The 25,204-nt window shown below is 53.0% G+C and overlaps 12 protein-coding genes across 12 annotated transcripts; 8 read left to right on the top strand and 4 right to left on the bottom strand.

Moving 5' to 3' along the window:
* Window positions 1–600: 600 nt before the first annotated feature.
* N0V89_001435 (uncharacterized protein) lies at window positions 601–1,795 on the top strand (the record flags this gene model as incomplete). The annotated part of the gene is made up of 3 exons (XM_056210248.1): window positions 601–765; window positions 816–908; window positions 1,001–1,795. The coding sequence occupies 3 exons, from the start codon at window positions 601–603 to the stop codon at window positions 1,793–1,795; spliced, it is 1,053 nt and encodes a 350-aa protein (XP_056077070.1).
* A 15-nt stretch (window positions 1,796–1,810) lies between these two features.
* On the bottom strand, window positions 1,811–2,731 carry DFG10 (3-oxo-5-alpha-steroid 4-dehydrogenase; the record flags this gene model as incomplete). The annotated part of the gene is made up of 2 exons (XM_056210247.1): window positions 1,811–2,605; window positions 2,663–2,731. 2 exons carry the CDS (start codon window positions 2,729–2,731, stop codon window positions 1,811–1,813), a joined length of 864 nt encoding a protein of 287 aa, XP_056077069.1.
* Window positions 2,732–3,381: 650 nt separating this feature from the next.
* Window positions 3,382–6,792, top strand: N0V89_001433 (uncharacterized protein; the record flags this gene model as incomplete). The annotated part of the gene is made up of 1 exon (XM_056210246.1): window positions 3,382–6,792. One exon carries the CDS (start codon window positions 3,382–3,384, stop codon window positions 6,790–6,792), a length of 3,411 nt encoding a protein of 1,136 aa, XP_056077068.1.
* A 381-nt stretch (window positions 6,793–7,173) lies between these two features.
* PIN4_1 (Peptidyl-prolyl cis-trans isomerase pin4) lies at window positions 7,174–7,834 on the bottom strand (the record flags this gene model as incomplete). The annotated part of the gene is made up of 3 exons (XM_056210245.1): window positions 7,174–7,250; window positions 7,313–7,390; window positions 7,624–7,834. 3 exons carry the CDS (start codon window positions 7,832–7,834, stop codon window positions 7,174–7,176), a joined length of 366 nt encoding a protein of 121 aa, XP_056077067.1.
* A 317-nt stretch (window positions 7,835–8,151) lies between these two features.
* N0V89_001431 (uncharacterized protein) lies at window positions 8,152–9,746 on the top strand (the record flags this gene model as incomplete). The annotated part of the gene is made up of 3 exons (XM_056210244.1): window positions 8,152–8,803; window positions 8,847–9,071; window positions 9,163–9,746. The coding sequence occupies 3 exons, from the start codon at window positions 8,152–8,154 to the stop codon at window positions 9,744–9,746; spliced, it is 1,461 nt and encodes a 486-aa protein (XP_056077066.1).
* Window positions 9,747–9,996: 250 nt separating this feature from the next.
* Window positions 9,997–10,905, top strand: N0V89_001430 (uncharacterized protein; the record flags this gene model as incomplete). The annotated part of the gene is made up of 1 exon (XM_056210243.1): window positions 9,997–10,905. The coding sequence occupies one exon, from the start codon at window positions 9,997–9,999 to the stop codon at window positions 10,903–10,905; it is 909 nt and encodes a 302-aa protein (XP_056077065.1).
* Window positions 10,906–11,176: 271 nt separating this feature from the next.
* Window positions 11,177–12,586, top strand: N0V89_001429 (uncharacterized protein; the record flags this gene model as incomplete). The annotated part of the gene is made up of 4 exons (XM_056210242.1): window positions 11,177–11,339; window positions 11,388–11,585; window positions 11,694–11,984; window positions 12,345–12,586. The coding sequence occupies 4 exons, from the start codon at window positions 11,177–11,179 to the stop codon at window positions 12,584–12,586; spliced, it is 894 nt and encodes a 297-aa protein (XP_056077064.1).
* Window positions 12,587–13,257: 671 nt separating this feature from the next.
* Window positions 13,258–14,083, top strand: N0V89_001428 (uncharacterized protein; the record flags this gene model as incomplete). Its single annotated transcript, XM_056210241.1, has 2 exons — window positions 13,258–13,261; window positions 13,437–14,083. The coding sequence occupies 2 exons, from the start codon at window positions 13,258–13,260 to the stop codon at window positions 14,081–14,083; spliced, it is 651 nt and encodes a 216-aa protein (XP_056077063.1).
* A 567-nt stretch (window positions 14,084–14,650) lies between these two features.
* N0V89_001427 (uncharacterized protein) lies at window positions 14,651–16,848 on the top strand (the record flags this gene model as incomplete). The annotated part of the gene is made up of 3 exons (XM_056210240.1): window positions 14,651–15,095; window positions 15,152–15,881; window positions 15,933–16,848. The coding sequence occupies 3 exons, from the start codon at window positions 14,651–14,653 to the stop codon at window positions 16,846–16,848; spliced, it is 2,091 nt and encodes a 696-aa protein (XP_056077062.1).
* Window positions 16,849–18,604: 1,756 nt separating this feature from the next.
* Window positions 18,605–20,976, top strand: N0V89_001426 (uncharacterized protein; the record flags this gene model as incomplete). Its single annotated transcript, XM_056210239.1, has 2 exons — window positions 18,605–20,408; window positions 20,471–20,976. 2 exons carry the CDS (start codon window positions 18,605–18,607, stop codon window positions 20,974–20,976), a joined length of 2,310 nt encoding a protein of 769 aa, XP_056077061.1.
* Window positions 20,977–22,202: 1,226 nt separating this feature from the next.
* On the bottom strand, window positions 22,203–22,978 carry N0V89_001425 (uncharacterized protein; the record flags this gene model as incomplete). Its single annotated transcript, XM_056210238.1, has 2 exons — window positions 22,203–22,735; window positions 22,819–22,978. 2 exons carry the CDS (start codon window positions 22,976–22,978, stop codon window positions 22,203–22,205), a joined length of 693 nt encoding a protein of 230 aa, XP_056077060.1.
* A 982-nt stretch (window positions 22,979–23,960) lies between these two features.
* Window positions 23,961–25,064, bottom strand: N0V89_001424 (uncharacterized protein; the record flags this gene model as incomplete). Its single annotated transcript, XM_056210237.1, has 2 exons — window positions 23,961–24,305; window positions 24,354–25,064. 2 exons carry the CDS (start codon window positions 25,062–25,064, stop codon window positions 23,961–23,963), a joined length of 1,056 nt encoding a protein of 351 aa, XP_056077059.1.
* Window positions 25,065–25,204: the final 140 nt, after the last annotated feature.

Below are 25,204 nucleotides of genomic sequence, written 5' to 3'. Positions count from 1 at the left end.
GTATGCAAAGCAGCAGGTTAAGGGCTTCTATGCCCAGGTGTCACAGTGTCCACGGGTACTGCTGCCTCCAGCACGTGCAAATAAGCCGGAAAGAAAGTCTATGTCCAAATGGGCTATGATGGGAATAACGGACCAGAGTGGAGGAAGAGGCACCTGCTCTCACCTCAGTCAGAAAGAACGAATTCGCGCTTCGCATTGTCTAATGGCAATTCACGGCCAAGCTCACATCCATCAATAACACGCATTGGGAAGCTCCATTCATTTCGCGATCCTACTCCATACTAATGGTAGGCTTTCTAACGCGTTCCGGCTACCGAATACGTGCATGCTTCCTTCCCCCCAATCGGTACCTTTTCACCCGCCATGCAGTAGTGCATCGATCGTACCCCGCCCCCACCAACCACATCCACAGGAGCTCGCATCTTACATTCTCCAATTCCCACCCATCTGGAAAATAACACATAATTGCGTATAATTCTCTCCCATCTGGCAGACAACACATAATTGCGTACATTTCTCTCTCCTCGAGCGCTGAACCACGGGTTCGAGAACACCACCCCTCCAGCACCTCCTGCACATAGTCCCAATAAGACATTCACCATGATACCCGAAATGGAATACCGCTTCGTCGGGCGGTCCGGCCTACAAGTCTCCGCCATCTCGCTCGGCGGGTGGATCACATACGGCGGCAACATTAACGACGAGGCGACCTTCGACTGCCTTAAAGCTGCGTACCAGGCGGGCATAAACTTTTTCGACTGCGCAGTAAGCTGACCATTGCAATCTAAGTGTGATGAGTGTGCTAATAAGAGTAGGAAGGCTACCAAGACGGCGAGAGCGAGAAAGTAATCGGGCGCGCAATCAAGCACTTCGGCTGGAAGAGGAACGATTTGGTGATAAGTACGAAGGTACGTAGTTGCTGTCTACCGTCTCATTTCTACAGACTGAAGAATTGTCGATGCCAACTGAGAGGGATAAAGTGCTAACAGCGAGCTTCTAGATTAACTGGGGCGCGGCACACTCCGCCCACGTCGGCAGTCCGCGCGCAAAAGTAAACAACCTAGGCCTCTCGCGAAAGCATTTGATCGAAGGAACAGAAGCCTCCCTCCAACGCCTCCAACTCTCCTACGTAGACCTCCTCTACGCGCACCGCCCCGATCGCCACACGCCAATTGAAGAGACTGTTCGCGCAATGAACTTCCTCATCAACGCGGGCAAAGCTTTGTACTGGGGCACTTCGGAGTGGCTCGCCACGGAAATAGAGGAAGCGTGGGCGGTAGCAGACCGCCTTGGTCTTATTGGGCCAATCGTCGAGCAGCCAGGATATTCTCTACTGAGAAGGGAGAAAGTGGATGGCGAGTTCAAGAATGCGGGGTTGTATAGTCGGAGGGGATTGGGACTGACGCCTTTCAGTCCACTGGCGGGCGGGCTGTTGACGGGCAAATACATCAACGGCATACCGGAGGATAGTCGGCTGAAGACCAGCGATGAGCCTGCGGTGCAGACGCTGCTGAAGAAGAGGGAGACACCTGTGTGGGACGAGGAGCAGGGTAAGATCAAAAAGTTAATGGAGATTGCGGAGAGATTGGGGACAAATGTTGCGACTCTGTCGATGGCGTGGGTATTGGCTAACGAGAACGTTGCGAGCGCGATCACAGGGGCGAGTCGGCCGGAGCAGATCTGGCAGACGGTGCATGCGGTGGCGGTGTACAAGAAATTGACGCCTGATGTTTTGCAGGAGATCGAGACGATATTTGGCAACAAGCCGGAGGAAGTGACTAAGAGGTTTGGGTAGATTGATAGACTAGGGCTACCACAACCAAGGGATCATGCGCCGCCGCGCGCTCACCTTATCTTTGCCGAACTTCTGCTCGTACCATTCCTTCGTACCGACAGCTGTGACGCCGAGGTTCACGGCTGTGAAGAGCGCAGCTGTCGCCAATGTCCAATTGATAGCATGACCGGCGGGAGCACCGAGAAACGATAGCAGGACGTAGACGGCAATGTCGCAGGAGTAGTGCGGGCAGAGCAGATTCGGAAAGAGCGGATGCGACGGCAGCTGGTAGCCGTTGTTCTGTGTTCGGAGGCGATAGAGGTAGGCATGGTAGCTGTGCTGAAGGACCTGGGCTGTGAGGACTGCCGGTACTAGGACAGCAGTCCGCCAGCCTAGCACAGCCTGGGTTGACTCGCGATGGCGTACGGCGTGCGTCCGCAACTCAACCCATACGGCCACGTTGGTCGCCAGGTAGAAAACCAGCCCGAGTATCCAATGCGCAAACCACATCCTGCTCTTACTTGATGACGTATACACATACGACTCTACCAGCCTTCGCGTGCCCTGGAGCAGCATCAGAGCCCAGACAAGAGGCAGTTGCCCGCCCGCATCCCAGAGCCGCAGCTTCCATCCCCAGAACACGGAACTCGCAACCGAGACGATGTAGAAGTGGGTGAAATAGTTGTGCGGGACCTGGAAGCTCGCGGCATAGTCGAGCAGTCGCTCTAAGGCATTCGGCGGGCGGGCCTGGGAGGGCTTCGCGTCCGTTGCACGGGAGCCGTAGGCCAGGAAGCGGTTGCGAAGGGCGGGCGTTGCCTGTATGACGAGAACCTAGAGTAAGCAGCAGGGTTAGTCGGTGGATACAGAGCTGAGACGGTGTCGCGATACAAGAGCTGAGGCGGCGAGGTAGAAGGCGCGCGCGGCAGCTGGGGTGAGCAGCAGGCCGAGCAAGTCCATTCTGGAGATTGTGATTGTGATTGCGACGGTGGAGCTTGGTGGAGAGAAGACGCTGGCTTCGCACACCGCCGCTTGGATCGCGCAGCTAAGGCTAATTACCCGTCGATCGCACCTTCCTAGCGTCGTATGTCAGGCAATCGCGGTGGGCGACGCGGCGGTTGTTGAGGGCAGGAAACATGGCTCGCGGCAACTGTCCTCCACCGCTGCGTGCCAGCGGAAGGCCCAAATGACAGTCGTCGCCCCCAACCCTCTATATAAAGCGCGCAGACGGCCGTGTTGTCGTCTCGCCGTGCGCGTCCATCATCATGATGTGGGCGCTGCGCACGGCCGGCGGCGGCCAGGGCCCAGGATGAGACGAGCAGGCTGCTGGGGCCAGGCTGCTGCTGAGTGGTCGAATGCAGGCCCGCCGCAACGCCTCTCTTCGCCGTCCCGTATCTCACTCCTCTCTGCCTCCGCTGCACCTTCACCTTCACCACCCATCGCCTCCATCCCCATACCGCCTCTCAGCCCTTGCCCGGCGAACCGACATACAAAGCGACCCGGGCGCCACGCGCTATTGAGCTGCCTTGTGCCTGCGCCGCCCTCGCCCGTCCCTTGCTCCAAGAGGTCGACATGAGGCAGGATTCTGGGTCCTGTCCACTTCCCGCGTGATGAACAGTAATGGTGATTCCACCGTAAAATCGCCCACCGACGACCCCGGCAGCCGCGACGCCCGACTCAAGGAGGAAAGAGCCGCCTCGTCCACTGCCTCGCCGCCCCGGCAGCTCAAGCCGTCGCTCGACGCGCTGCAAAATGGCGCCAACAACGACCATGACGACGCCGCAAACGAGTCCGAGGCCGAGACGGTTGTGCTGGACCACAAGGCTGATGCTGACCGGGCCGAGGCCAAGGTGATCAAGACGGAGCGCAGCGACGACGACGATGCAGCACGGCTGTGCTCCGTCAAAGAAGCAGTCAATGGCCGAAGACACTCGCTCGACAAGCCCAACGGCGCGAAGCCTGGCTCCGATGCCGACGTCAAAAGCCCTGTACCCACCTCGCCCAGCAGCCGCACCACCTCGCGGCACACCAAAGAGACGAGCCCGACCGACTCGGCCAGATCGCCCGTACACTCTGCGGCGTCACCTCCACAACCCACAGGGCGCGGCCGCAGCGCGTCTACCGTCGAATCTCGTAAGCGCAAGCTGCGCGACGATTCGCATCCCAAAGGCCTCGAACCGCCGCGGCAAAAGGCCAAAACAGAGGGTATACGGGAAATGCGCCAGCCAACGTCACCAGCAACACCAGGACTAGGCCGGCCTCACAAACGTTCGCAATCGACACAATCATTCATTTCCGGGGCGACCGGCCGCAAGCGCAAGGACATGACTTCACTGGCAGTGTCAACAGAGCGCAAGCACTGGTCCTCCGACAGCTCCGAAAACTCGTCTTCACCACGGCCCACGCAAACACCAAATCCGGCCACGCAACCGCGCTCTAGAGGACGCCCTGGTCGTGCCCAGACGTCGCCCGGACGCACAATGGCACCTCGACGCGTCGACAAATTCGGCTCAACCCGCCTTGCGAGGGAGAGTGAGAAAGGGAATCTCGACGCACTACAGGCTGCTTACGACGCAGCACCCGAGGAGATAGATGTGCCAGACTTTGCCGGCATCACTCCATTACAGAAAGCTTCGCTACACGGTTGGGACGAAGTCGTTGGATTTCTGATTAGCAAAGGATGCCGCACAGACTGTGAATCGAACGACCGAGATACGCCGCTTATTGACGCCGTCGAGAACGGACATCTGGACGTGGTGAAGATTTTGCTGAATGAAGGACATGTGAACCCGCACCACCAGAACAAGAAGGGACAGCGCGCAATTGACGTACTGCCCAGCAAGAACGACGTCGACCATCCCGAAGACGTGGACGGTATTGAGAAGGAGCTCAGGGCTGCTATGCGACGCGAGGTCAACACCCCCGCTGCCACCGAGGAGGAGAGCAACGCGACAGTGACACAGACTAAGTCGACTTCGCGGCTGCTGTACAATGAATACAATACCGAAACTTTGGTTGAGAAAGCTGGAGATGGGGATATCTTGGCGGTTGGGGAGCTCATCAACAGCAACGTCAAGATCAACATTGCCTGTGGCGTTGCTGCCTCGCGTGGCGGACATTATGACATTCTCAGTATTCTTTTGGCAAGTGGACTCAAACCGGACCCTGATCCCTCGAAACATAGCGAGACACCCATGCTCGTGGCTATCGGCAGAGGTCACTTAAAGATCGTGAGCCTGTTGTGTGGGAATGACAACTTCAACCCCACGAGGCGAAACCGAGATGGGAAGACCTACTGGGAAATATCTGAAGAGCGGCGGGGTCCAAAATGGGAGCAAGAACGAGACATTCTCAAGAAGGCCTACGATCTTTATTCCACGACTCGCAAGAGCCCCAAGAGAGTGAAGAAAGAGCCACCGAACCGTCCTGCCCAATTGAAGCGGAAGTCGTCGCCATCAATACGCCGGGATCGCTCGTCATCCCCTCGACCGACTCACAAACCTGCCTCCCTTCAGAAATCTACAACTGCTCCGCAAGCACCACAAAAGTTGAGGAGGCTGATGTCTGGTAAAGAGATGGCAAGCCAGAACGTCAAAAGGCATAGACGAGTTGTTGACGATGAGACCAGCGACGAGGACAGCGACGAGGAGGTGCGGGCGCCTGCAAAGAAGTCTACCAAGCCACGTTCATACAGCGACGGCGAAGAACATCACAAGTCTCTCAAGCGGGTCAAAGGAGGCGATGAGCACAATCCATCAAAGAAATTACCGAGAGCCGCCTCTCACGACCACAGCGATCACGATCGACCTAAGTCGAAAATGCACACGAAGGTGGAAAGCGATCATATCAAGAGCAGCCTGGGAACGGACTCTGCGGATGAGAAGCGAGTTAAGCAGAAGACGAAGCCACGGCCCATGGAAAAGGACGTACATAATATCAAGAAGCGGCGGGCCTCGAATGACTCGCTTGATGATACGAAAGTAAAGAGAACACCTAGTGCATCGGCAAAATCGACGCCTGCACCCCCTGAAAAGGCAGGAACCCCAGACTTGGTTCGCGAACGCCGTCTGGAGGAGCAGAAGCGGGCAGAAAAGCAGGCAGAGGCTAAGAAGAAAGCTGCTGAGGAAGCTGCGCGCAAGCTGGAAGAGGAAGCCGCTCGAGAACGCGAAGAGGAGGCTGCGCGGAAGAAGAAAGCGGAAGAAGAATCTCGTAAAGCTGCCGAAGAAGAAGCGCGGAAGAAAGCAAAGGCGGAAGAGGAAGCGAGACGTGCCGCAGAAGAAGCAGAAGCCGCTCGCAAACGAGAAGAGGAAGAAGAACAGCGACGTGCAGCAGAAGAAGCGCAACGACAAGAAGAGATTCTTGCGCGGCAACGGCGGGTCGAAAAGCTTCCTCGCGCGCTGCGTAGAGCGTGTCAACTCGGACACAACCGACCGCTCCATTTCTCTGGCGAAGAGCTGGGCATTTCCGCTATATTCCTTCCAATATTTTACGCAACATCCGCCGATCTCCAAGCCGAAACAAGCAACAAGGTGTATATACCCTCTTTTCAGGCGGTCGGCATCCTAGGCCTCCCAGAGCTTGATCTTGCAAAGCTGCACGAACCTTACTGCTCTTGGCCACGCATACCTTTCACGCCCAAGCATCGCGATCTCCTCCTCCGCCAATACGACGTTGCACTTCTGGCACAAGACTTCCGCTTTCCTATGGAAGGCGCGCCGGACTTTGACTACGCACGGATACAAGAGTCTGTCAAGGAAGCCCGCCAGCAGTTTCTGGATATGGAAGGCTTGTATTGGATCGAAGATTCGATCCTCTTTCCAGAAATTGAAAAGGTGGAAAGCATCCAGCCGCTACTGGCGGAGACCAAGGACGTCAAAAGGAGGAGACAAATTCACCTCGCGGAAGCTCAGACCATGGCTGTTCCGGAGAAGAAACACAAGCCGAGAAAGAGCTTTATGGATATGGTACTTGCGCAGAACAGGGTAAATGGCGTGGCGCTGCAGGTCAATGGGGATGGATGAAGACAAGCCATGTAGTTCTGGTGTCTGAACCGATCGATACTACCGCCCTGGGCGAGAGCGAACAAGCAAAGCGCGGAGGAATATACCCCGGAGAGAGCTCCCGCGACTGGGGATGTCTGACATGATTGTGTATTTTGAGCGATGATGGGACTGCGTTGTTCTAGCTGGGACACGGTCGCTGGCACATGTATGAATGAGATTTGCGCGTGGCATGAATGAAAGGTTTATAAGGATCGCCCATAGTAATGGCACAAGTGTTGAAATCTGATGTACGCTTGCGCATACTACACGGACTTTGTGCCCCATATGAGGCTTTTTGATATACCTCGTACAAGACCCGCCATCCTTCCCGAGATGCGTGACAGCCGCGCTTGCTAAACCTCACTTCCTCCCCTCCACCATAATGATGTGATACCCCTCCGATGTCTTGCACTCTCCTATCTTGGGACTGCCCGTAGCTTTCCCCCCAGCTTGATCAGCTTCTTCTATGCTCAATTGGGAATGAGGAGGGAAAACTTACTGCTTGGTTCTAGATCGTATGCTACTTTTTCAAAGTCGGCGAGGAGACTGCCGCGGACTTTCCAGCCTAGGGAACCGCCTGGGAGTTGGTTAGGCGGTGTTGGTATGGGCTTGGGGTTCGAGATATATGGGTGATTGTATGAGGAAGGGTCGATCGACGGACGGGCAAATAAAGAAAGGGGTTGTCAAGAGTAAGTATCAGGATGGGTGTATGGGAGAAGGGCTATGAGAACGGGTGTTTGAGGGCAGATATATGATGATAGGTGTATGAAGAAGGGGTAGAGGGTATGAGAACGCATGCATGTTGCATACCTTGCCTAGCCTTATCCTCACTCATCTCCCTTGCCACCTCGTCGAACTTTGCCCCATTCCTGAGCTTTTCCAAGGCTTCTTCTTTCTTGCTGTGTTTCTCGCACAGAATGTGGCGTACGTTGATGCTAGTCGCGGGCTTGAGCTTGGATTTGCTGTCGCCTTTGCTATCGCCTCCGGAATCTTTGCCTTTGCCTTTATTTTTGGGACCCATGTTGATTAGGGTCGCAAGGAGCTGAAGAGAAAAGAAGAGCAAGGATGGCCCGAATGTTGCCTACACTCAATGGAACTATCGTGATTATAGGAAACGGGCTGCTGGATGCCTAAGTTGGTGTGCGAATAAGGTTTCGCTGGTGGGGTGGAAACTACGTAGGTGCGGGGCGCCAAAAGCTAAGCGGCAGGCGGTGAGGTCGCGCTTCCAGGTTCGTGGACAGCATGACATAGCAAACATGTACTAAACATCTAGATACATATAATTCTTGTGGCTTCTCCTGCGTTGAAAGAGTTGCCCCCTCGATTCATATCTCCAGAATGCCCCCACGAAGTTTGTTAGGTCTACCCGAGGAAGTTCTTCTTTACATCGTGGAATCAGCATGCGAAGGCGAAAAGTTCACCAGAATCTATAATCTGCTGTTTGTGAATCGTCAGATCTCCCGTCTAGCACTGCCTTTCCTTTACCGACATATCCGGGACCGCGACTTTGTGGATGAAGAATACGATGCGTTCCGAAAGCTCGTCCTCACTCTTCTTTTCAATCCCGACAAAGCCAAATTCGTGCATTCATTCAGTATCGAACAAGGCGGTGAGCATGGCGAGGGTCCGTCGTTGGCTGATGCAAAGGGCGATGCTGAATTGAAAGAGCATGGTTATACGGCAGAGCAACACGCTGAGCTTCAACAAATTATTGATGTTTTATCTGAGTACGAAGATGGCGAGGAGGCGGAGAAGACATGGAAGAAGGATTTTCTAGATGAGCCGCTGATGGGCGCGATTCTGGCCTTGATATTACCGCGGTTACCTAATCTTCAAGAGCTCACCATTCTCGATGTGTACAACCCATACTGGAAGATGTTCGAGTTTGTGATCGATGCTATGACTGCGGCATGTCAAGATCCGAAAACGGGCGTGACGACGCCTTTTCCAAAATTAGAGAAGGTCAATATGGGAGGTGCGGATTGCAACAGTACGCCCGTTTCATGGCCAATCAGTTACTAACACCCCCTTAGGCTCGATCCCAGAGTACCCTCACTCCACCCTTCCCTTAACTATCATCGCGAAATGGCCATCTGTCAAAGCCATAGACGGAAAGCAAATTGGAGACGGTGACAGCTTTCTACAAGAAAACCCTGACAAGTGGTTTCTTGATCTCAAGCCCCGATCCACTAATTACACATCCCTCACCTTTCGGCCCAACAGCAAGTTCCTCGGCGAGCACCTCGTCCGCTTCTTGGGTACAGCCAAAGCCCTAGAATCTTTCGATTACCACATCGGACACGCCGAGTCATGGACCCCTCTCAACGCCCGAGCTCAACAAGGCGCTAGACCAGCACAAAAAGACGCTGAAGTCAATCACGCTGCAGCTCTACGTCATGGAAACAGAGGATGAATATTCCATATTTACGCCTATGAATTTCAAGGAGTACGCCGCTCTTCGGCACTTGAATATCGCTTTTGACCTCCTGTTCGGTTACTCAGACGAATCCCCGCCTGACGCGACGGCCGCGCAAAATCACATCGTCGATGCGCTGCCAGAGTCGTTGGAGACGCTGGAGATAGTGCAGTGTGAGACGGAAGAGCATGTCAGGGCTGCGACGGCGGCGGTGAGAACTGTGTTGAGACAGAAGGAGGAGAGGTGGCCGAGGCTTGAAAAGATCATGGTTGCGGTGGAGGATCCTGGATGGGATAGTCTGAAGGGGATACAGAAGGGGTTGCAGGATGAGGGTGAAACCCATGGGGTGAAGTTTGTACCGACGAGATGCAGGGAGTGTTATGTGAATGGGCTGGAGTTTGGGGCTCCTGTACAAAACGAGGATGAGTCAGGAGAAGATGGGCAGGGGGACGAGGATAGTGAGAGGGGAGATGCAGAGATGCATGTACCAGAAGAAGGGGAAAAGGAAGGCGAATGAAGAGGTGATCTTCAATTTCTTTCTGGAACCAAAGGTGTATTTATTTTACAACCATATCCTTAGATTCAATGTTCCACAGCTATCATCGTTGTCATTGGCCGTCACCTTACCGAGCGATCGGACACGCAATTGCTCAACACTGGAGCTGACCGGCGCGGGGTAGAATCTCAGCTTTGTTGCGACACCACAACACATACCAACACTTCTTACGATCCAGATTTGTATCACATATCGTCTCTTTTGTCGCACGATGTCCTCGACTGACAACATCACGAATCTTCTACACAATGTCTCCCTTAATGACCCTATCCGCAACCATCCCGAGCCTGCCTCTCCACCCAAATCCTTCCTCCACTCCATGAACGAAAAGCTAGCCCAGAGACCACGGAAGCAGAGACCTCGGACCAAGGGCAGTCACGTCCAATGGAAAAGTCGTACGGTAGCAGTTATAGATCCGTCGTTGTACTACGTTGTAGATGATCAGAGAGACTTTCTAGGGGTGTACTCGACGACAGCTACGGCCACGAATGCGGCGAGACTAGCTGGGGCCTTTGAAGGCAGACTTGCTAGTTGGGTAGAGGATGGCCTGATGGGTGGAGTAGGGGTGCGTATCTTGCCGCAAAAGCTGAGTGATGATCGGAGCTCGGTACAGAACGCAAGGAAAGAGGAGCTCGAGAACAACATCGAAAAGAGGGAAACGGAAAATGAACTGCCCGTAGAAACTCCGAACGATCTCGAGTTCAGCCAGCACAACACAAAGCCTCTCGATCTCTCACAAGATGACGAATCGAGTCAGCAAGATCAGACCACCACGCCCGGAAATCCACCAGTAAATGCAGATACTACAGCAAAAGAAACCATACCACCCAATGTTGCACTTAACACGACAACGAAGTCCTCCATCAAAAGCGTATATGTAGCACTGGATCACTCACTTTGTCTTGGTCTCTTCACTGAGAAGTCCATGGCTTGGGAAGCCTGCATGAAGCACAAGACGCAAATGACGTACTCCGTAGATTTGCGGCATGCAAGGCAGTGGGTTGATAAAGATGGTATGCCGTATCTGGAAGGTATGATTGGTGGGAGTGGGAGGCATTGTTGGCATGTGAGGCCATGCGTTGTAGATGAGATGCCCAAAAGAAGACAGAGAGGGTCGTAAGTGTGGGAGTAGCTGAGATTGGGTGACGGAAGTTTCCATAAGGGACCTATGTTGGCCGTTACATTTCGAATTTCACGATATATCCGCTGTGGGCCTGAAAGGTGAAAAGTGCCTAAGCCCATTGGCCGCATTAAGTTGTTTTCGCGCACCTCGCTCCTTCTCCATTCATAAAAGCACCTCGCTTGATCCGGCTCCGATCCCGACTGCTCGATTGCACGTCACCCACCTCAACCGTGAGCCCCGACAGGACTTGCACAGCCGCGAGAATTCCATGGATTCCACGATGACAAACAAGAACACCAAGAAGATGAGTGAACCCGAGAAACCGCCAATGAAACTATTGGAGCTCCCGCCCGAGATCTTCAAAGACATCATCCACGAGATAGTCGCCAATGTAGGGCCTGGAGAAGCCTTGAAGATGCGTTCGACTTGCCGTAAGTAGCCACTATCGCCTGAGGCTCTTTGTATACTAACAGCTATAGGCACCTTTGCTGGCAACATACTTCATGAACTCTGCTCGAACTACTCATGGACCTATAGCAGGTTGCACAAATACGCGAAGTTCGCCGAGGACAACATGAGCTCGATTCTCTTCAACCAGACCGAGCGCCTCGCTGGAGCCCACCCTGATCTTCCTAACAAGATCATCGCCATGGCCGATTGGATCAGCCACGAGCAAGGTAGGATCACCAATGAAGAGCGTGACTATTGCGTATAACTGTTGTGCAATATGATTGTTCGAAATACCACGTTTCTTAATATTCCGATGTTACTGTATGGGGATAGAGACGACCGTTACCCGAACCACCCGTGGTTTGACGTCGCCAAATCACCCCTGAACTACTATGATAAACTTGCAGTGGCAGCTGAGGTCGGAAACACGTCGTTGGTGAAGCCTCTCATATCGAAGTCGGACTTCCGGGCGGTACGTGGATACCAAATCTTCGGTGATGGATTGCGAATCGCCGCCACCATGGAGAACCTCGAGTTTGTCCAAATTGTATCTGACTACTTGGACGCGATCAAAGGGGATAATTCTTCCGACTATCAACGTCTTATCCATTACCTTAGACACGGTGGTCCGTTTCAACATGGGCTGCGAAGGTTGCTGGGATGACGCAGTCGTGGCAGCCATTGAGCACTGCAAGGATACCACTATGATAAACCTTCTCTTCGATATGTGTGAGAAGCACTCTATCCTGGAACGGGAGCCGACCCAGGTCTGTGGATGGGGTCATCGCTTTGCCTTTGAGCGACTGTACAAGAGTGCTCGCGCATCCGGAAACCCTGAACACGTTCGTCGTGTCCTGACTATTCCCTATCGATATAGAGGAAGCGGCGACGACCATCTTTGGAATCTTCGGTTTCCAGATTTCTATGAGGCATGTACGCTTGGGAAGATGGTACCGTATGCGATATACTCAAACATATAAATCCAGACGATATAGATCAGTATGGGCAGACGCCCCTGGTGACGGCGATTGAGTACGGAGACAGGGACATCGTAACAGCTGTCCTAAACGCTGGCGCAACGATCGGCGGTGTCGAGCCCCAGTACCTTAAAGAGCGGACCAAAAAGACCCCCCCAGTCGTTCTAGCTGCTGAGCTCGGGAAGGAGGGTACCGTCGAGGTAAGTTTTTTCCTTTCGCATGAATGGCGCAATGTTGTGAAGGGAGACTAAGATATCTAGCTGCTTCGGAGCGGCGAATGCGACATGGAGAAGGGTATCGCTTTGACCAAGGCACGCCAAAAGAAGATGTGTAGCAAAGGCGAGAGTCATCACGCCTAAGAGTGAACAGCCCTAGCTCTTCGTCTATCTTCCACGAATATGAGTACATGAACACATACTTGCCGGTGGAATTTCGGCGACGAACCTACCATCGAACCAAGCGGGTGCAATAGAGAACAGGTATTGATCTTCTCGGTATTCTGGTCCTGAGAATGCATCATGATCTTACTAAAAAAAGGTCAAAGAGCAATTTTAGTGTCAGAATTGGTTGGATGAAATGGAGCACGGCGGACCACAAAGTCTGATCCAGTTTTCTGATAGGTCCTGACGGTGGATCAAGGCGTCTTGTGCTGCGACATGTGATCTTAATTAGCAAAGGATCGAATTCAGGTGGTGTCATATACCTTTTTGGGTGGCTTCCTGGTGAAAGTGGTCAAGATTCCAGTGATTTGAGCAAGGCATGCACTTCCATCAGACGTAGCGTGCTGCTGCGTGTCAAGTGATTCGATTTACGGCGTGTGATATTGCACGGCTGTAGAGGCGGCTCCAAGGAGGGCTTGTGGTTATCGGACTCCGGAGTACATGTACTTGTGTTTCCCAAAACGGAAGGTCGGCTGCCTGGTATGAGTCAACTCACGATTTTAGTATACGCTCCCCTGTAGGTTCGAAATAAGCTACACTTTATGAGACTTAGTTTTTCGTGATAAGCGATGAGTCTAAAGACCTCTTCAGCCCGTACGCAAAGTGCTTCAAGACGCCCCTCAACAACAGATCCCGCGTCACGCCGTATAGCGACCTGCAGCCATGCTGGACTTCAGCTTCTACGTTACCACACCCCGGCTGGCAATAACCTACTTCAATCCCACGAAGGAGTCGCATATCGATTTCACTTTTGAAATGTACAAGGATTACACCAAAGTTGACGAGAATGGGAACATTGAGCACATCATGCCCGGCCGTGCAGCAGCCATTGAACTGATTGAAGCCCGCGTGACGGAGATCGAGTCAACCGGCTACGGCAGATACTGCGTCTCAGTTCTTGCTCCACCATCCGGACCCGATGACGATACCGCGAACCGCGTGCAAAACGCGACGCCCGTTGGCTTAGTCGGTCTCAACCTTCGCGGGCCAGGCACGCCACCTTTACCTGACATTGGCATTAACCTTCTCCCGTCCGCTAGAGGGAAGGGGTATGCGCTCGAAGCTATGAAGGGTCTTTCAGATTACTATGACCGCGAAAAGGGAGTGACGGAGCTGCTGGGATATTGCGATGATGATAACACGGCTTCGAAGAAGGTGTTGAGAAGAGCTGGATTTGAATTGCTGGGCGAGAGGAATATCTGGGTCTCGCAGAAGAGTCCAGCACAGGTCGTAACGGGCGAGCAGCCAAAGAGCGTGCTGGTATGGACGAGAGGGCTGGAGAAGGATCCGAAGGACTATGGCTTGTAACAAGACTTGTTGCTTACATCGACAACTCGAAAGTCTCAGCAATTGATCGCACATTGAAGGGTGACATAAGCCAACACTCGTTTCTCGATTCACGTCTTAGGTACTCAACAGGAAGTCGTAGTAATCGAAATTTAATAACGCGAGTCGAACAGAGCTTCTGCATCGGACAGATCAGCACTCGTAACTCTCGTTCGCCGGAAGGCCTTTCAGGATTTCAGATGTACCTGCTTCTCTCGTCATCGGGAAGCCGTACCTTCACACCGGCCAGGAGAAAGTGCATCGCCTCAAGGTGTGGATACAGTGTGGAAGTTTGATGGATCACCCGCCGTGCTTCGCCCCGCATTTGACGCTCGATTAAGGATAGCTTCAAAATGACAATGTGGGGGCGCATTTGCCTCGTCACGTCTCACTTCGCCTCCTCACTGCCGCCTGATCGACAACGCACTATGCGATTGTCAATCTGCTTAAATTTGTCCTCGTCTCCACAATGTTCAGCAGAAGCCTGGGCTCATGTTCCACTTGCTCAACCTCTAAAATTAGGGCTTCGGAAGATCTGTAGTTTTGAAGATGTCTCTGTGCGATCTATGCAAGACCATTCCATGGGAGACTCTCCCTGAGGTTCCACCAGATCTTCCCGGTAACTTGACTGGGCAGAAATATATCCAGCCACTTGTGCGGTGGCCGCAGGGCACGCGCGGATACGAGCACCATCAGAGTCTAGATGCTCTGCGAAGATCAGCCTCGTCATGCGCTCTTTGTAAGATAATTTGCTCATCTGCCGAGAACGTGCAGAAAGAGCTGGAGGAACTAAAGCCACAATGGGAAGCGAAAGAAATGCACCAGTATGAGTGGCCGACCTTTGACTTGTTCTTGGTCAAGAGGCGGGAAGGCGGCGATGGGGCCTGGGTCATGAGCTTTGTGGATGGTGACAGTGAGCGGACGAAGAGAAGGAAAGAGAAGGGTCTCGAGGAGGCGTGGATCATAGCGGCGCTAGGGCTTTGCGTCCGAGATGGTAAAATCCAATATGCCTCAAGCTCTGATCTAGTTTTGATATGCTAATATCTCTAGGTGACCCTTTGGAAGAGGTCATTGAAGGAAGGCCTGTGGAAGGTGACGCCCGTTCAGAGACTGCATTCGGGAGAAGCCGTCAATGGCTGCAAAATTGCGAGAGCCATCCTACTTGTCGACCGTCCCAGACACTGTTACCTTCTCGCGTGATTGACGTCGGCGAACTCGACAGTCCCGAAGTGCATCTATGGGAGCCCATCCCCGAAGGAACCGTCGGGCAGTATGTTTCACTCAGCTATTGCTGGGGGGATTCTCGAGAGTTCATCACGACGCGAGCTACCATGGAACAGCGAAAAGCCGGCATCACTGTTAGCGATATGCCAGCGACATATCAAGACATCGTCCAATTGACGCGCGAGCTCGGTCTGCGTTATCTCTGGGTTGACTCGTTGTGCATTTGCCAAGATGAACGCGCGGACTGGGAGAGAGAATCCGCAAAGATGCTTTCTATATATTCCAACGCATACCTGACGGTCGCTGCGGCTAGAGCAAAGGATAGCGCTGAGGGATTCCTCAATGTACGCACTGAACGAAGCTTCGTAGAACTGGGCTATACCCGCGGTGATATACACGGAAAGGCTCTTGCCTTTAACCTGCCCCTACGAGAAGAGCTTGTGAAGCACGACTACATTAATCTACCAAACGAACCTCTATCCGAGCGAGCCTGGGGCTTGCAGGAGCGTGTCCTTTCTCATCGGGTCTTGATATACGGATCTGATCAGATGTTCTTGTACGTATAGCCGGTGTTAAAAGTCTTCTTGGCTCAGCTGACCAGGAATAGTGAGTGCAATGAAGGATTTCGTGGAGAGGATGGTCTCAGCCTCAAAGAACGGCACAAGTGTGCACACAAGCGCCTAGAAGCCGAGCCACGCGATAGCGCCAGCAGCTGGCTCAAAGGTCTAAAACTCAACGAACGACCGAAGCACGAGACCATGGAAGGGTGGTATAGTCTGCTTTGGTTGTATGGACCAAAAAAAATGACACGTGCATCCGACAAGCTGCCAGCCATCTCAGGAGTAGCGGGTCTGTACGCAGAAAAGATCGGCGAGGAATATCTTGCTGGATTATGGAGGGACCAACTCATCGAGGGCTTGATGTGGCAGAGCCTCAGCTTCCGGCGCATGTCTGAATACCGAGCTCCTTCGTGGTCGTGGGCATCGGGCGATGGAGTCCCAGCAAGTGGACAGACAGTTGACTACACTGAAATTGCTGAAATACTGGATGCGAAGGTAACTCTCAAGGGTACGAATCCATTCGGAGAGGTTGCAGACGGATGGATCAAGCTTCGAGCTCCATGCGAACAGTTGTATCTGATTCTCGAAGATTGGGATCCCGAAGCGAAGGGCCGCTACAAGTACGACAACAACGTAAATGTGCGCACCAAGAGCGGTGATCCCAAAGGGACCTCCTCACGCTTTGATTTCGCTTTCACGGACGATGACGCACCTCAAGAGGCGAAGAAGATTGTGAAGAGCTTGCAAGGTGTTGATATCTTTGCTCTTTTCATGTTCAGGAGCCGATCTTGGGATGCGGAAGCGGCAGAGGACGAGGGAACTTATCATGCACTGATCGTGAAGCGAGTGGACGGGACAGAGAATTACCAGAGGCTTGGTTTCCTGTTGGCAGACAAGGAAATGGTGGGGAAAGAGCCAGAAAAGGAGGATAAGGAAGGCTTTCCGACGATCACCCTGGTTTAGGCATTATACGTGCTGTCTCGAAAGGACTCATGAATCACTTTAAGTATTCCAATCCGCGAAGGATATATTCAGGCGTTCCGACTCGTGGCAAATGTAGAACATGGTTGGGGCCGAGGTCGCACAGGGCACGTGCGTTCGCGACAGCCCTAGGGTCCATTCCACACTGGCACTGCTTATGCAGCTGGCTTTCTTCCTCGAACCCTGATGTAATCACTCTCGTCAACCTCATTAATCTTCACCTCTACCTCGCAATCTTCGGCATGCCTCCCCTCATAGTCCAAGCAAGCGTCGACTGTCCGCTGCAGTAGCGCCTGTTTGTCCTCAACACTTTGAAGCTTGCTCTTCGGAACGTCGATCACAATGCGGATGTAACGGTAGTGGTGTGCATCATTAGGGGCCAGCAGAATACCTCCGTTGACGCTCACGATATTGGTGATGATCTTGACAGCTCTGCGCTCATCGGGCGAAAGACTGGCGAGCAGCGTTTGATGCAAGAATTTGGTCGCGCGCCCCGCTTCCGCTGTTTGGTAAATGGTATAGACGGTTTGCATGCTTAGAAGCAAGGAGTTCTGGCGGTCCGAGAAATTTCGCAACGCTGAGGTATCATCGCCGTCTAGTATATGTAGGCATTTATACGTACGTACACACCGGCTGCGCGGCTGCGCTAAGAGGACCTCGGGATAGTACGAACTGCGAGAGGCATCATGTGAGCACCCGGAAGTTGTAGCTCGCCTCCCAACGTCACCAACCGCCGTCGAAGTTCTCATTGAGTAAAAATACATCGAGCTTGGCTCTTTACGAAGAAGGCTTCACGGTCTTGCGATGCGAACTATCGAACAGGGATTGCAAGAGACCCGTCTCCGTGACTGTGCCACGTTGTCTGTTGTTTCCCGCGAATTCGAAATCGCGGGAAATACTTCTGACAGACGGGGATCCCCTGGTGAACGCACAGGCTTGCACCGCTTGGTGATTATGAAGCGGATGGCCCCGATATACCGCCGGCCTAAAGAATGTACCGCTGGGCGCGTCATTCTATGTGAGCGCTTTCAGGTAATAGCACTGAGTACCGCTTTCGACGTGAGCAGTATCGTCACTTCCATCTTTCGAGATGATGGTACCTGCCGCGAAGTTCAGACCGGTTTGTCTTTCAATCTGAAGGGGCACCGCCTCGAAGGATTCGGTGCTCCTACAACTTGGAACACAAGCGCTAACTCGCACCAGGAACTTGTCTGGGATCAGTAGGTTCGCTACAGCCACACTTTATTCTCCGGTATGATGCTGCATACGGAGTTCGTCTTTTGGGATGTGTTTAAACCCCATATCGGCAAGTGCGATACTCTAGAACTCCGTTACAGAATATGCAGGAACAAGAGTTAGTGTGGTCACCAGTTGCGCCCACATCGATGAGCTGTCATTGCAAGTCATGAATTATTTACTTGACATTCGATCGGAATGGAATGTTACCTTAAAATTCGGGCGTTCCGGCCATCTGCGGTCTGACAAAGTCTCGTTCAGCCGCCCAGAGCTGTCCTGCGACGCCGTGTAGCTGCATTTCAGCTACAACCGAGTACATCAACGTGCGTCGAAACTCACCCTGCTTCACCGACTCCCTCGTCATTTCCGCAGGCATATCTCGCACTGGCGTTCGCGCCCCACCTATATGTCAGGCCTCTTCGCTCGCTGATTTACAATTGCGATGTCGCGCTTGGCAACTATCTCAATTTGACACCACCTTCGTGTGTTGCGTGGCTTCGCAATGGCGAGCCTGCCCTCGCCACCAGATGTGTCGCCTCTAGCTTCACCAGATCATGGGCAGTATGGCGTCTCCCGATCGACTACGACCACCTCTGCGTCTTCGAACAGATCTTTTGCCTCCAAATCAGAAAAGCGAGCGAAGTTTCAAGAGGCCATGAGCGATGGACTAGGCATCCAGATGAAAGAGATGAGCACACTCAACTCTCCGGATAGCGTCTATCGGCTTAAAGGTGGTTTATATTCGCCCCTCTCCCCACGGCCACCTATGCCCAGATCTGGAACTGTCAGCACTTCGATGTCGCGCGCAAGGACGGATCCAATGACACAACGCCTCATTGAACGCCGAGCTACCCAGGCTGCAAGGTGGACTATACATTGGAGAACGCCTCTCATGATGATCACCTCTTTCCTTGTCGGCGTCGCACTAGCCATGGGTCAACACCTGCTTTACTCATCTCTGCACCACAAAGTCGAAGATGATGAGGGCAAGAAGGTCAAATTTGTCCTGTACGGTCGTGCACTTGCCTACTTCTCGAAAGTCGCTTTTGGAATGTGCTGTACACTGGTCTACAGGCAACGGATATGGACTTATTTTCGGTCGAGGGCACTCACGGTCCTATCAATTGACCAACTGTTCCTTGGGACTGAGGACCCATCATTGTTCCTGAACTGGGAAGCGATCAGTCTGGCCCCTCGGGCAACTTTTATCGCGCTGGTCATCTGGTTGATACCTGTTGCGACAATTATCTTCAGCCCCGGCGCCCTCACGTTCGGCTGGTACTTCGAAGTTGACAACACTTCACTGAGTGTACCAACTCTCAACTTCTCTGCGGAATCTTTCAGCGACTGGCGTGTGCCTGTCACTATGAAAGACGGAACAACGAGAAAGTCATTGATGTTTTACAATACTACGGACGCGCTTGGTAAACAGCCAGGGTTTTTCGATTACTACGATCAGCCTTCAACGGACATTACCCGTGTCACCCTCATGAACGCGTTTAGTTTGACAGACACGTCTCTGAACCGAGCCGATGCGCGTCAGGAATCCTGCGGAGGATCATTCAATTGCACATACACGACGATTTTCCTTGGACCTGGTTACAAGTGCGAGGAGGTCGCCACAAGTGCTGCGGACAACGCGAAGTTGGAAGGGCTTGGAGCACCGTTCAATACCAGTAAACTGATCCCAGACGGCAAAAATGTGTATTTCGCAGACATGGAAGAAGGGGATTATGCAAAGCCACAAGACACGAGAATCACGGCCCAGGGAGGCGTCCCACCGCCCGAGGTAGACCTCGATAATCTCGGAGTTTTCAAATCAGAACCTATCATCTGGATTGGGTATGCAGTCAATTCCACGGAGCCCTTGGCCGACAATTCCTCGTTTAGAAGCAACTGGACGCACAGATTTGACCAACACATCTTCCGCTGCATCCATTACGAGACCAAGTACACCGTGAAGTGGAACTACACGGAGCCATTTTTCAAGACCGACGTTTCGCAGGAGTTCCTCTCGCCTGTTGTTAATACCACATTTTCGCAAAATTCAGATGGATCGCCGAATTGGGCAATTCCAGTGCCACCAGAGCACTATGTTAGCCCTCGGAACACTGAACAGTACAAAAAGGTTGCTGCATACCATACAATGGGTCAGTCTTTGCGGAGGTTTTTGAAGGGATCAATTGAAATGGATCCTCCCATCCCCGGACCGTCTTATCCTCGGGTGGCTAGTGACATTGCACAAACAAGACTCGTCAGCAACAGCTCTAGCTTACCAATGAAGGATCTGCCCGAGCAACTCCAAGGTACGCTCTTGCCCCATTTACATTCTAGACATATTGCAGCTAATCTTGCGCCTCCATATTAGAATTTTACACGAACATGGTCCTCTCTCTCTTCTCCGCGCCACAGATGCTAGTAGTCGACCAAGAGCGCGTCGTCGTCAACCGGACGAGATTCCAGTCGACCTTCATCTACAACCCCGAGAAGCTCTGGGCGTGCTACGCACCCGTCATCTTCGTAACGTTCGCTATACTGATCATAGGGGCTTGGACCATTATCAGAGATGGCACTACGTTTTCCGTTGGGTTTTCACGCATCATGGTCACAACGCGGAATACGACTTTGGACGACATCAGTCGCGGCGCGTGTCTAGGTAACGATCCCTTTCCGCTGGAGCTCATGCATACGCGACTACAATTTGGTGTACTGAACGACCACACCGAGGACTATGTAGGCGTGGAAGCTCTTCCCGGGATTGGACACTGCACTTTTGGCGTTCCTTCGGAAGTATCGCCAATAAGAAGAGGACAACCGTATGCCGGGCTTGCGAAACGAGAAGGGAAAAGAATACCGAAAGAGAAAGTCGATTGATGAACGAGAGCAGGGGTCCTGGTACCTGCATATTGTGGAAATTAAGGCATGGTTTCCATGCCTTTCGTGCGTGAGGATCGTTTCACGCGCCTCCGCCCCGCACCAAAAACTTACAGTAGTCCGACGGGTCTGCCCCCACGAACACCGCCGCACGTCATCTACGCCACCGAGTAACGTTTACGGTCGTTCCGTTGGAATTGGTGTCAGCGGTCGTCGTCATTTCACGGTGGTCGTTCATGAGATGACACTCGTGCCTTTCAATTCTTCGGCCTCTTGGAGCTCATCATACTAATGGTATTATGGCTGCATCGAACAAAACACGGAGCACGAGATTTCCCGCTCGCTATACTGTGCCCATTCCAACGTCTCAGATGCAGACCCGTATTAGTGATCTTATGGGGACGGCTACCCCAACCGCGGAAGGACGACGAGACTAAGACATGATGGTTTATCTGCGCACGAATTTACGAAACATGTTACAGAGGACGGCTTCACTGGTGCTAGGATTGCAGATGACACGCGCTGGCGATAAGGCTGCTAAAGGAAAGAGGGCAACAGACGTTGTTGGGCGGTAATTTGCCACGCTGAGAATGCGAACGATGTTTTAAAACCTGTGTACCAAGATGTACCGTTTAGATACAGTCAATCTACGCTACAACCTTACAGAGACGCAGGTTGTAAATGCCTCCCACAACATCTTCTAAATGGTGCTTCCAAGAATTCTTGCTACGCCCGTATCTGAGATTAGTTCTGATAAAGCTAACGGCTCTCTCCACCAACGGTTTTGCCCTCGTTTCCTCTCTCACTCACCCTGCACCACCGTCGGTACTTCGAATGATCGAGAAGAGTGTCTGAATTACCTTTGGTTTGCAACGCAAGAGCGAGGTGGGTTCCATCTGTGGCATTCAGTAAGGCCTAGGTAGCTTGTTATATTCGGTGAAGAAATCGCTGAAGCGCAGTTTCGGTTGTGGCGTAGGAAGCTCCTACCCGCTGGTTCCTCCAGAACGTTGCCATCCACCCAACCTCTCGGAGGGAAAGCACGACTTTGAGAGCCGCTCGTCACAAGGGAAGCAGCGCTCGAGAAGAAAGTGTGTCTGCGATCTAGCCTTACATCAGCTCATCTATATCCCACTATACATACACCTATCGACTTAACACCATCACATGATCTACCCACGCTCAATGCTCAAACACCACTCACGCCTCTACACCACACGCCGACCCCTCTACGACTCCTCGAAAGCGTCCCCAGTCAGGTTGTAAATCTTCTGAATATCCTTCAGCTGCCCCTCGAAATCAATCTCCAAATCCTTCAGTCTCCCATCATTAAACCCAAACACCCACCCATGCACAATCGGATAGCCCTTCTCCTTGTATAGCTGCTGGACCGCCGCCGTCTTGATAATGTTCCTTGCCTGCTCCACAACGTTCAGCTCCACCAGTCTATCGTACCGCGCGTTCTCGTCTTTGATGGCGCTCAGCTCCTGGTCGTGCAGGCGGTACACGTCGCGGATGTTGCGGAGCCAGGGGTTGAGGAGGCCGAGGTCCTTGGGCGTCATGGCGGCTTTGACGCCACCGCAGCCGTAGTGTCCGCAGACGACGATGTGCTTGACGTGGAGGTGGCGCACGGCGTAGTTGATGACGGACATGACGTTGAGGTCGGTGGAGCAGACGAGGTTGGCGATGTTGCGGTGGATGAACATTTCGCCGGCCTCGAGGCCGGTGATGGCTTCGGCGGGGATGCGGGAGTCGGAGCAGCCTGTGTTGGTGTCAGCTTCGTTGTTCAGACGGACGGTATGGGATGAGAGGCTTCGGGGTTGGTGATGAGGGCAATTGACTCACCGATCCAAAGATACTCTGGGGCCTGTCCCGCGCTCAGCTTCTCGAAAAACTCCGGGTGCTTCGCCTTCTGCTCGTCCGCCCACTTCTTGTTGTTCTCGAAAATCCTATCATGGCTTTGCTGCAGGTACTTGCGTACGTCTTTGGGGTCTTCGGAGGCCATCTTGATGTCGCTTGGACAAGGTCGTGCTCCTGTGGTCACAAAACTTCTAGCAGCCGTAAATTGATGTGAGAGACCTTGAATAGCCTTCGGCACGGATGTCGCTCGCGTCGTAAAAGAAGAAGAAAGAAACGATGAAGCTCCCCGCACTAGATATACATCCTTCCCAACGTGGGGTAACCTACCCACCAACACACGCATGTCTGATTCCTCGCTCCGACGCTCGGCCAACGGTGGAGGAAGCGAGAACAGCCAATGCGCCTCCACCCGCTTTGCTCTCGGAACGTTGAGGTCTGCGCATCGCGCCGAAATCGTCTGGCCCTGATTGGCTCTGACGTCGACGATCTGCTCTTCCGCATGGATCGCGAAGTGCCCGCTAAACCATGTGCTGATCTAGCCCCGCCAAGACACCTTGGAAACGCGTCTTGTCATCTCTTGTGCGTTTCTTTTGCGTTTGATACGTGAAAAGAAAACATCGTTTGCGAAGCACGTCCACGAGGATGATACTCGATTACGACCAGCAAGAGATTCTGCGGAGCCATTTGAAAGCTTTGCTGGGTAAGCGCGCGTATCCGAAAACAATCTGCCCCTCCGAGGTGGCACGCGCATTGGACGAAGATGAACTGAAAAAGTTGGATTGCTATGATTGGAGGGATTGCATGGAAGACATCCGCGCGCTATGCTGGGAAATGCGAGAGTACGGGGTAGTCGAAGTGTTGCAGAAGGGCGAGGTTGTGAAGGCAAAGTCGATCGCTGAGATTGTGGGCCCCATTCGTGTGAGGTACCACCCAGATCACAGGAGGCAAGAGATGATGTGAAGTGATATTGAATGTACTATGCGGTGCGCTTCGCCGTAAGTGTGCTCTTCTAATGAGAAATATGTATGCGAAGCTCAACATATGCGCACAGCTATGCTCGGGTATCAATGCCAACCTCCGTCGTAATCCTCTCAGCCTCTATACAACCAACCATTCAGATAGATCGTTCAATCCTTCTTCGGCGGATCACGCGGATGCTCCGCTCCACTGGAATCAACGCCCTGCCACTTCTCGTCCCAACCGTTCTTCGGATCGGTAGCGTTACCTGCAGTGCCTTCTTCAGCTAGCATTTTTATATCGCTCCAGTATTCTAGCTTCTTACACTCTGCATCAGCAGCCTCCACCGCCTTGAGCAGGTTGTTGATCCTTCGTTCTTCCGCTTCGTCCTCGGGCTTGCCGCTTTTTCTGTGTGTGTCTCGGTGTGCGCGTGCATCGTCGATGGTCTCCATGAGGGTGGACAGGAGCTGGCGACGAGAATTCTGGAAAATGAGGAGCGACATTATGGATGGTATCTATTGGTGTCAGTCAGGGTATGGGGAGGTGAAGTGGTGGATGCGAACCTGTTCGGCCAGATAGTGTAGCTCTTCGCCCCCTTCGTCAATAAATTTGTTGATGAACACAATTTTCTCGCGATCGATGGCTGCCTTTTTCAGTTTCCGCAGGAGCGTTGGGACGTCCTTGACCTCCTCATCGAGTGAGGACTCTCCGCTGTCTTGCAGGCTAGCCGGTCCTGTTGTGCTTGTCACTGCTCTCGCCAGTGTAGTGCCAATGCTGAATGTGTCCCCGAACAGCCTTTCTCTGTTCTCTTTTGATTTGGGCGGGAGCTTTTGCTTCACGCGCCTCCGCAGCCATCGCCGCCTCCGTACAAAGCTGTGAAACCATGGATGGTTCCCGTGCCAGGCAGCCCCTCTAAACCACAAGCTATACTGCCAGCCTTCTTCGTCCACGTCATGGCTCATGTCCACATACCAGCTCTTCCATTCCCACACCCAACTTGGGTCTGGGACTTGTGCATTTGTGATATTGACCGGCGATGGCTTGAACTTCGCATCAACCCAGGGTGACTGGTCGATTCTAAGGTTCCATAGCGCTTTCGAGGAGAAGAGCGGGATGCCGAACACGAACCAGCCGCGCTGATTCTCATATAGTACGTCGATATGAGAATCTGGGGTCTGTAGGGGCTGCCGTGCCTGTTCGTCCAATTGTTGGGCGCGCTCAGGGCTTTGTTCGTTTTCGGTCGTGTCGACGAGTGCAATGTGTTGGTCTGCCATTGCAGACTGCGGTACTCGGCGACAAATTTGAGTGCCGTGCCGTGCCAACAACTTATATACACAACGTTGTGCTGTGATGTGGGAGTGGTCAGGCAAGCTTCATGGCGTGCTATCGTGGAGGCATAAGTTGTTCAGATTGG

Source organism: Didymosphaeria variabile (assembly GCF_027946475.1).
Source record: "Didymosphaeria variabile strain IMI 356815 chromosome Unknown scaffold_1, whole genome shotgun sequence".
NCBI classification, from domain to species: domain Eukaryota; kingdom Fungi; phylum Ascomycota; class Dothideomycetes; order Pleosporales; family Didymosphaeriaceae; genus Didymosphaeria; species Didymosphaeria variabile.
This window is presented reverse-complemented; position numbering and strand designations above follow the sequence as displayed.